Source organism: Hydractinia symbiolongicarpus, chromosome 10, assembly GCF_029227915.1.
Source record: "Hydractinia symbiolongicarpus strain clone_291-10 chromosome 10, HSymV2.1, whole genome shotgun sequence".
NCBI classification, from domain to species: Eukaryota; Metazoa; Cnidaria; class Hydrozoa; order Anthoathecata; family Hydractiniidae; genus Hydractinia; species Hydractinia symbiolongicarpus.
The window spans coordinates 11873178-11883536 of NC_079884.1; the positions used below are offsets into that span (position 1 = coordinate 11873178).

Consider the following 10359-nt stretch of genomic DNA (forward strand, 5'->3'; position numbering starts at 1 on the left):
GCAGGATAGAGAGATCGTATCACTGTTACGATGGCAGAGAGAAGATACAAGATGGCCTGGGAACAAGGTTGCTTAACAAGGTGTTCGTCGGCACAATGCGATTTAAAATCAAGCTCGATAAAGTTTAGACGGCGCGATAAAATACCGTATTTATTCTATCATTCCCGTTGAGGGATTAGAGCTGCAACCTTAGAAATAAAGGCGGGTTTACTACCAGAGAGGCGGGCATGATATGCTTCTTTTCCCCTCTACCATTTTCGCAAAAGTCACGCGATACCTTCGTGTCAGCTTACTCGCCCAGTCTAAATGTTTAAAAAAAACTTGAAACAAAAATTTAATCGAGTCTAAGCGTTCTCATAATCTTCCAAGATGGCGCCCGTAACTGGTGATCTTATGGACTTAAGCGATATTGAAGCCAGCAAAGAACATAATCACGCTGTTGTTAGGGACTATATCTCCCAACCTAGATTAGGTATAGATTTATTATATATTTAGACGACCATTTTACCACTTACAATTAATACATATGATGGATGTCGTTAATTAATAAAGTTTTTTTTAAAAAAAAAATGTGGTCAGATTAAACCGTCCTCATTATTTGAAATAGAAATGCAATGGAAATTGTTTCTGATTTCGTAACCGTATAGCTAAAAGCCATATTATCATTTGAAGTTTGAAACTTATAGTTTATATAAGGTATATAGTTGTTAAACTATTTAAACAATTACAATTAACAATTAAATTGTTCACAATCACTTTAACACCTTTTTTTTCTTGGGATTTGAAATTGCAATACTTTCACATTTTTTCGCTTGTCTGTCTTGTTTTGTAGTGTTGTCTGTGTAAGTTGTGTGTTTTTGTATTGTCCACGGTGGCTGTTATATTTCGAGCTCTGCTAACTTTGCCAGTTTCCAGGGTTTACTAGGGCATAATTTTTAATTAATAATGTATTTATCTCCTTGTAAGCTGAAATATATGTTTATTTCATTAATAAACACTGGTATCGATTTGGCCATTCTTGCAGTTGCTTTTTGTTACATGACAAAAAATAAACTTTTCACAGTCGAACCTTCACAGTATAATCCTTATTTAAAAACAAAGTTACAAGCAAATGCATTTTAAAATGTAAGCAATAGACCACTTTCCGCGTGACATAGTTGTTATGATTTCATTTTGAGAACAATGGGCATGCGCACACTTTTGTGTAGGTAAAAAAAAACAGGACTCGCGCACAGTAAAATGGTTATTAATGAAGATTAAAGACTTTTTGGGGCAGCATAAGATTCAAGAGGAACTGGAATTAAATTTTAACTATGTTCTTCTAATTCTTCTTAAAAAATTTCACTAATTTTGAGCGAATATTTCTTTTTTGGATGGATTTCTTTGATTACTGTGGTCTGTTACAGAAATGCTTGCACATGTGCAAAAAAAGTTCAAACTTTTTAACTTTTGTAAACATTGGCAAGTCATCTATTGATAAAGATTATCTCGTATCTAAGACCAAGAGAAATTACATTACAGTTTCTTATCCACCACCCGCATGTGTTTGAGCACCCACATAAAAAGTTCATTATTTCTAAAAGTTTTATTATTTGTGTTAAAAATTTAATTTACTTGCGATAAAGCATATTATTTTCACCCATCAAATTGCGTGTTATAGTTTGTTAAGGTGGGTGAAGGGCATTTAACTCATACAGTACCGCCTGAATGTAATGTTACATGTACACGCATATCACGATGTCGCGTAACGATGTCATGTTTACATAAAAAAACTTTGTGTCTATTGTTATCACACGTATTTTGCATGTTTCTATTATTATCTATCTGTGTTAACAATAATATATGCGAAAATCTTTTGTTCGAATTTAAGACATGCATGTTATCCTTTGAATGTGTTAACAATCACAAAATATCAACTATAATATTCGGGAATAATATTAACACTCTTTTTACTGTGCTCAAAAGTTTAGATATTTATAAAAATAAAAAATGAAAAAGGTTTTTTGCAAGTGTTTTTTCTTATCGCGCTAAAAAGTTTTATTTATATATTCTCAAATATTTTTTTTTTTATCGCGCTAAAAAAAAGTTTTTTTAAGATAAATATTTAATAAAAACTTCGTTTTCAAACTTTTAAAATGCGATCTAAAAAAGCATATCTATCGCCGCTTTTCATTCTTAAATTTTTAAAATGCGATCTAAAAAATCATTTCTATCACCGCTTTTCGTTCTTAAGCTTTTAAAATGCAATCTAACGAAGCTTTTCTATCGCCGTTCGTCGTTCTTAAATTTTTAAATCTTTATAACTCATTGCATGTATAGAAAAAACATATAACATTTCTTTTGTGTGCAGAACAATAACATTCGCTTACGCGTTTACGAAATCGGAGATAATTAACAAATAAATTCATGTGTGAATAAAAGATGTTCGTGTGCTGAAACAATAGAGACACGAAGGGTAATTAACTTTTTAAACATTTTTTTGTGTTAATCCCTTAGCAGCTGCTGTAATTATAAACAACAATAAGCCACACGAAAATTTCATGCGATCGTTAAACTTCACGTGTGGGACACGAACTCTATTGTTTTTGACATGCAAAAATAGATCATGTATGTAACAATGGATTTATAATAAAAACAAAAGTTCTGACGCTACCGAAAGCTCATGTAAAGGTGATAACTATCGTGCACATGCAACATTACATTCAGGCAGTACTGTATAATTTGTAGAATGCGTGTAACTTTGTTCACCATTTTTCTATTTGTTATACACTTTTTAACACCTTTTGGTTTTAAAATAAAACAAGTAATAAACACACTTGACGATGTTTTGGCCTGCGAACATATGGGTGTTTCTTCCTTGACTGGAAAAACTGTCAAAGCTCAAAATAACTGCGGTTTTATAGCATATAATTTTCTGTGAGAATAAACCTACTTTAGAGTTCTATACTCTCCTCCACTAAAACTAATTTTGATTTGGAATTAAAAGAGAGTCTGTTGATCCATGGGGACAAGCCAATTCTCAATAGAAATATTGCGTCTATGCCATTATTTCTATTTTCTGATAATTGACTTCCCCCTTGCGATAAGTTTTGATCGTACCATGCGATCGTGCCATGTTATTTCATTTAAAAACATATTGTACTGGGACTTATTTACTTGAAAATGACCGTCAAACGACTGAAACAGTGTAAGTGTGGTGCTTATTTCTTTTTTTTTATATATAACGCCACACACAATAACTTTTGGTTTTATTCACATTTTTCCTATTTTTGTCTTGATTATATTGAAAAATAATGCCCTAGGGACAAGGTTGATAGCTTATTTTTATGTTCATGTAATTGGTCTCATGGAGCTTCTGAAACCTTGTGTTGTGCACTATATGTTGATCAATAAACTCTGGGAAAATTATCTGGTTGTACAAACTTTGGGTGATCAATATACAAATGGCATGCTTACCCCAGTTCATAAGGATGGCTGTGTAAGAAGTATATACTCTATATACTGGCCTTGATTGACTTAAACAGCATCGCATGGAAACATTTACATTTGTAAATTAATCAATTTTGTGGCTTGGTTTTGATGTAGAAGTTGAATCGGGCTCTCAAAATTGATTTATCCTATTTAAGAGAATTGGAAGTATACTTAATATTTAGTAATATATAGTTTATGTCTTCAAAACTATGATGCTCCCCTCGGTCAAGGGACTGTAAAAATCCAATTTTGATCCGTGGAACAATAACTAGGCAAAGTTACTTTATATGAACAGATGGATCCATAATATTAATGGCACAAATGTCTTGCCATTTAAACTAGGAAATCTAAATAATCTTTTATGATGAAATGTTTCTTTTGCACAGTAATTTTTTTCAGATTCATGTATAATCCTATACATAACTTAAGTAGCTAAATAAATATTTTAACCCTTAAATTCCAAATTCTGGCGATTTAGATTTTTGAAATTTTAATCTGATCTAAATTCATGTTTCTGCCCATCAAAACCTATTAGAAAAGACCATTTGAAGTTGACAATTGTGAAAAGATTTGATAAACTTATTTTTACTGAAGATATTTTTAGTCACATATAGTGGCTATGAAAGGCAGATAAAGTAGACAAATGAAATTAGCAAAAGTACAATTTAAAATAATCTTTATCTCACCATCAATTTGTTGTAACTATTTAACATTGCTTTTTGGAGGAGAGGGGTAAAATTAGGAGGTTCTTACCTCTCTGCTAACTATTTAAACGTTTCTGTTTCAAGCACAGGGCAACGGGTAAAATTAGCATGATGGTGTTTTGTGTATTGTACTTGGTATTTTTTTAGTATACAAAACTGTGTCTGGTGTAAATGGACCATTGGTAATCTTGGATCAAGTTAAGGTATGTTTGTGTATACTTATTGTGTTTTAAATGACCTTTAAAAAAATTAAATGCATCTATTGTTTTAATATTTGTTCTCAACATATTTGCATTTAATGATTTTAACTTTGCTGCATATAAATACTGACATATTTTCATAACAACACATCTAGACTTCACCAATTTAGAGGTGAAATGAACATGTAACGATTGCACTTGTCTGGTCACCCCAGGCCTGCTAACAAAAAATAGTACAGCAAATAAATTATCAAGTTACCTACTAGATAAAGTTTCTTTATCTAGTATAGGTAGCTTTTCACTTTATCAATACAATTTGAAAACCAGCTTGGTATAGGATTTAGCTTGTTTGTTAAATTTAGCTTGAGCATGAACCATATGAACAGTCCCGTAGTATTTCTTTACAAACTTGTTTATGGTTTTGTTTTGTTATTGCTGCAAATTACCTTAAGTTGATTAATATTCCCAAATATTAGTTTTTGGTAAATACATGTCCACATAAAACTTAAAATGTATAACTGATTCATGAAAATGAATCTTCATCAAATGTATTTTTAGAACTTCACAAAAGTCATAGTACACTGGAAATATTAGGATTTAACCAAGAATAACAATAGCTAGGTAAAGTGAATAAGCATGAAAATTTTAAATTTTTCAAATTAAACAAACAACATTTTTTAACAACCTCTTTGTCATGCAAAATTTTATCCAAAACCGCTTCAATAATGACATAACATCTTTTAGCCAAAATATAGAGAAAAATAAAAACTGCCCTATTGATAGGCGACGAGTTGCTCAATAATTATATAGTGATGTTAATAACTTATTCTGTGCAACCTAATTTTAGCCAAAATGCGACTAACAGTCCACTAGCCTGTTTTCAACTAAAAACATGGCACAAAATAACAACAGTAACAATGGTGTTCTAGTCCACTTTTGAATTGAAAATTAGTTAGACTTTTTGACTCCAAAATCAAACAGGTATAAAATTAGGTTAATTATAATATTTTAATTTCCCTTCAGTTTCCTAAATTTGCTGAAATTGTAACGTTAACATTACCCGATGGAACACGTCGTAGTGGACAAGTTTTAGAAGTCAGTGGTTCAAAAGCTGTTGTACAGGTATTTTGTTGTTGCTGTAAAATGAAGTTTTTCTTTGTTATATAATTTTTTTATGAATAATGGGAAAGCTATATAGAAGATTGAAAGTAGGAATTATATTATTTTTGTTTTGCAGGTTTTTGAAGGGACCAGTGGTATTGATGCCAAAAACACAACATGTGAATTTACTGGTGATATTTTGAGAACTCCCATATCTTCTGATATGTTAGGTTGGCCTTTAAAATTTTTAATGTGAATGTTTGGAATGAACAAAAAATACACTATTATTTTTACCAACAAAATATTTATATTCTTTATTCAGGAAGAGTTTTCAACGGGTCTGGAAAAGCCATTGATAATGGTCCTCCAATTCTTGCAGAAGATTACTTAGATATTATGGGTTAGTTTTTGTTCTAGTATCTATATTATAATACCTGTATGCGTAAAATTGTACTGCAAGTAGCGAGACACACGCAATGCGATATAAAAAGAACGTGCAAACCCGTGGATTTTTCCACAGGCTGCAGACTAGTCTTAATTGTAATAATTTCAACATTCATAACTTTCCCAAACTTTACGAATTTTAATCGAAAAAAATAGAACCTATGGAACTTTCTTCAAATTGTCATTTAAAAAAACAACTACACAACAAAAAAGAAGGAATTTGTTTATTTGATTACCAAGGATTTTGTTTATTTTATTACATTTGTTTCTCTCAAATAATATCTTTAAAAAATTATTGATGTGTATTACTTTTCAGGTCAACCCATAAACCCATGGTCGCGTATTTATCCAGAAGAAATGATACAGACTGGTATATCTGCCATTGACACAATGAACAGGTGACATATATTTATGTTAAACAAAGTATAAAAAAATATAGAACCTGCTTGTTTTACGTATTAAAACTATTTTCATTCTTTGTTTCCAGTATTGCCAGGGGACAGAAAATTCCTATCTTTTCAGCTTCTGGTCTGCCACATAATGAGGTAAATTGTATAACCTTTACGTCACTTGGCTGAATTACCATTAACTATTCGTTTGTTGCCACAGCTCAGAATAAAGGATAATCAGCTATATTATGACGTTTTAGATTGCTGCACAGATTTGTCGACAGGCTGGTCTTGTAAAACACTCCAAAGACACAATGGATTATTCTGATGATAATTTTGCTATCGTTTTTGCTGCTATGGGCGTATGTTAATTTTTCCTATTTTAACCTGCAACTAAAGCTACAAGAAAATCACAGAATTTTGCTCTTGTAGTGTTTTTATTAAAAATCATGTATATATCGTAGCTGTATATAATATACAGCCACGTTTAATAAGTTACAGCAATAAAAATATGGCTTGATTTTTATTTGCTTTGAACTATGAAAATTCCCACTATCTATTAACATTGAGTACTTCTGTTGAATAGAAAAAATATTTTTTACTTATTAGGTTTTTATTAGGTTGATTTTTATATTTAGGTCAACAGAGAAACTGCTCGCTTTTTTGAACAAGATTTCAAGGAAAATGGCTCTATGGAGAATGTGTGCCTTTTCCTTAACTTAGCCAATGATCCTACGTAAGTACAGTTTTTTATTAAATGAAATTATTATTTGCTGTTCCTGCTGAATGAAATATTATATTTTTACTGCGTTTTAGAATTGAACGTATCATTACTCCTCGATTGGCTTTGACAGCTGCAGAATATTTGGCGTACCAGTGTGAAAAACATGTCTTGGTTATTCTCACAGACATGAGTTCTTATGCTGAAGCTTTGAGAGAGGTAACACTGATAATATGAAGTGCAGTCAGTACCAAGAAATTTCGACATAGCATTTCCATAATCAAAATTTGGCTATTTTCCCCAGTTCCAGATTTTAGAAGTATATCTTGCGCTTACCTAGAAATACTCTCAGCTGCTTATTGCAAGAAAAAAATTCGAAAATTATTAAACCATTGTTAGCACCATTGTTGGCCAGATTGTTTTTCGATTGTATTATTCTTAAACACCTAACCATGGTGACAAGTCTGCTCTCATTGGACAGATGACAAAAAACAGCGTTGCCTCCAAGTTCAAACAGATACATATCTGGATTTTGTTTAGTACATGGAATACTACATACTTCAAATGCACAATATTGATTTTTTTTAAACGTCTTTCTTCAATTTTTTTGTATTTTCTAGGTATCTGCTGCAAGAGAAGAGGTGCCCGGTCGTCGTGGCTTTCCAGGTTACATGTACACTGATTTAGCGACCATTTATGAAGTACGTACTCAGTATTTGTTATCTAATTTGACTTCATTTTTTTTATTATTTGTAAGGTTAACTCTGCGATGTTTGTTTATTATGTGTTTTTTTCACTGTATTTTCATAAAAACAATGATAGGAAGGTTATATATCGTCTACTGATTTGCATTCTTTTTATAGAGAGCTGGTCGTGTGGAAGGAAGGAATGGTTCCATCACACAAATTCCTATATTGACTATGCCTAACGATGGTATGTGTATTAGAACCTTCTGTGTGAGCATGCTTTTCATATTTTTTGCTATCAGAACAAGAGAGATATTGCAACCTACGGTAAACTGTTTCAATGACCCAACTTTAAAATTCAGTATTTTATAAAGATTGATACAAATTTTTAAAGAGTTCATACTGCTTATAGATTTTACTCCTAAAACAGTTTCTTTTCAAGTTAGACATTATTCATAATATGACATCGTGTTGTTATTTTTTTTCTCACTAGATATTACCCATCCAATTCCTGATTTAACTGGATACATCACGGAGGGACAAATTTACGTTGACCGACAATTACACAACAGACAGGTAAATTGGCGACAAAAAGTATTTTAAATTTTTGTCCCGCAAATAAAAAACCTTCTTTTAAGTACCCAGAGGGCCGTCTTACACAAGTTTGACTGTAGTTACTTGGAGACGTTTTCATCATAAAGTCACTTTAACAGTTAGAAGTCATTTCAATAGTTAGAAGTCAAAACAGGAAAGTCGTTTCATTTTGAAGCACCAGTACGCGTACGATACTTCTGACCTTTGTAATTACACTTATATTTTGACTTGTTGGCATGTTTTGGCTTCCATGAAAATAGACAGAGATAGTTTTTCAAGACGTGTGTGTCTTGTTATTTTCAAACAAGTTGAACAAAACCGAAAACAAAAACAAATCATTTTGCTTTTTTTTTTTAATTTCAAGCTATTACCAGTCTCTGTTTGATGTTAGCTCTCATTTTCTTTGCTTGCTTCCACAGATTTACCCGCCGATTAACGTACTACCATCCTTATCACGTCTCATGAAGTCTGCTATCGGTGAAGGAATGACAAGAAAAGATCATGCAGATGTATCTAACCAACTTTACGCTAACTATGCCATTGGTAAAGACGTACAAGCTATGAAAGCTGTGGTGGGAGAAGAAGCTCTCACACCGGACGATCTTCTCTATTTGGAATTTTTGCAGAAATTCGAGAAGAACTTCATTGCCCAAGGTTTGTTTTTGTGTAGTGTGCATGCACTGTTATTAGTGAAGCTTGATGTTTGTAGTTTGAAATCTGTTTAGTAAAGTCGAGGTTAAGGCTGAACATTTTTAACCGTGGTGGTTTTTTCATGCGGCCAACTGGTATTCTCGTGTTGATGCTAAACCGATTTAAAAACAATTTATCTTAATCGAAGAAATTTGTGAGAGAGGGAACTTTCTTGAATTTGCTTTAGATTTATAAATTTAAATTAGCGAATTAACGAGAATAAAAATCGAATAAAATACATGAAAAAATACTAAAAATCTGGGTAACCAGCGCGCTTTATTAAAAGTGTTAAAAATTAAAGGAAATCGAATAAATTTCTTGCATAGGTGGTAATTTGCCAAAATTGAATCCGCGGAATATATAAAACATCCAAAAGGCGAAAATAAGTATAATATTTTCCTTAAGGTAGTTTTCTTCACATATTACTATTGATTTATTTTTATAATTTTATAATCAGTGTACCTCCACTTAAATATTCGAACCTGCCGGATATGCTGTCAGACTAACCTACTCCTTGTGCGGTCTTGAAACCCTACAGTAAATCTTGCGATATTTAATTTCATGTTATCTTGCAGGAAACTACGAAAACCGAACTGTGTTTGAATCCTTGGATATTGGATGGAGGCTATTGCGAATCTTCCCGAAGGAAATGTTAAAACGTATTCCAGCAAAAACCCTTGCTGAGTTTTATCCCCGAGATGGTCGAAAAGATAACGCGGGCAAATAAACATGCACCGGGGGAAATAAACGTGCACCGGAATGTTGTTTAGGTGAATTCAAAAAATAAAATAACACTGAAATTTTAAGTCTTTAAATTATTTGTTTTTATATGGTTTTTTGTTCACTCGACTGACTGCAAATCTTTTGTTACAGTTTTTTATTTCAGTGATAAAATGTGGAGGAAAACTCTTTGAGCTATTTTTGTTCAACATCTGACACTGGACAAACAACTTGTTTGTTGATTTAAAAATAAAGTTATGTATCGTTATTTCTGATGAGTAACTGTATTTTTCATTGTTATTATGGAAGATTAAATTATATAAATTCAATTTTTATACAAATAAAACAGCATTTACATTATTAATTGTTGCAGCTGTTTTGTGTTTTCTCTCGATAAACTGGATGTTTCTGTTACTTTTCTTTTATTGAGAATATAACAGCCCTAGTCCTCAAAAGATACGTTTATCTGCTTGGCAAAATGTCTTGTAACTTGTAATTGTAAAATATTACGGGGACTTCTCTTGATGTACCTGGAGAACCTTTGAACGCTCTAGTTTTAATGTTAGGGTATTTTCTAAAAAAAAAAACTATCATTATTTTCAACAATTTTTAGAGTTGTAGTTACTTGGGGGCGTGGAG

At 31.9% G+C, this 10359-nt stretch overlaps 1 protein-coding gene across 1 annotated transcript; it reads left to right on the top strand.

Moving 5' to 3' along the window:
* Positions 1 to 310: 310 nt before the first annotated feature.
* LOC130612213 (V-type proton ATPase subunit B) lies at positions 311 to 10084 on the top strand. Its single transcript, XM_057433515.1, has 15 exons — positions 311 to 472; positions 4323 to 4378; positions 5399 to 5497; positions 5613 to 5706; positions 5799 to 5876; positions 6237 to 6318; positions 6408 to 6465; positions 6570 to 6671; positions 6948 to 7045; positions 7126 to 7249; positions 7651 to 7731; positions 7894 to 7963; positions 8210 to 8292; positions 8730 to 8964; positions 9576 to 10084. Exons 1-15 carry the CDS (start codon positions 370 to 372, stop codon positions 9725 to 9727), a joined length of 1515 nt encoding a protein of 504 aa, XP_057289498.1. The 5' UTR covers positions 311 to 369; the 3' UTR covers positions 9728 to 10084.
* The last annotated feature ends 275 nt before the right edge of the window (positions 10085 to 10359 follow it).

What these genes read in the sequence shown, in the direction of transcription:
- LOC130612213 (XM_057433515.1), top strand. Translation starts at nt 370, where the DNA reads ATGGCGCCCGTAACTGGTGATCTTATGGACTTAAGCGATATTGAAGCC. An exon ending in GCCATTGACACAATGAACAG is followed by an intron (nt 6,319 to 6,407) that starts GTGACATATATT and finishes CTTTGTTTCCAG; the next exon opens with TATTGCCAGGGGACAGAAAA. An exon ending in ATTTAGCGACCATTTATGAA is followed by an intron (nt 7,732 to 7,893) that starts GTACGTACTCAG and finishes TTCTTTTTATAG; the next exon opens with AGAGCTGGTCGTGTGGAAGG.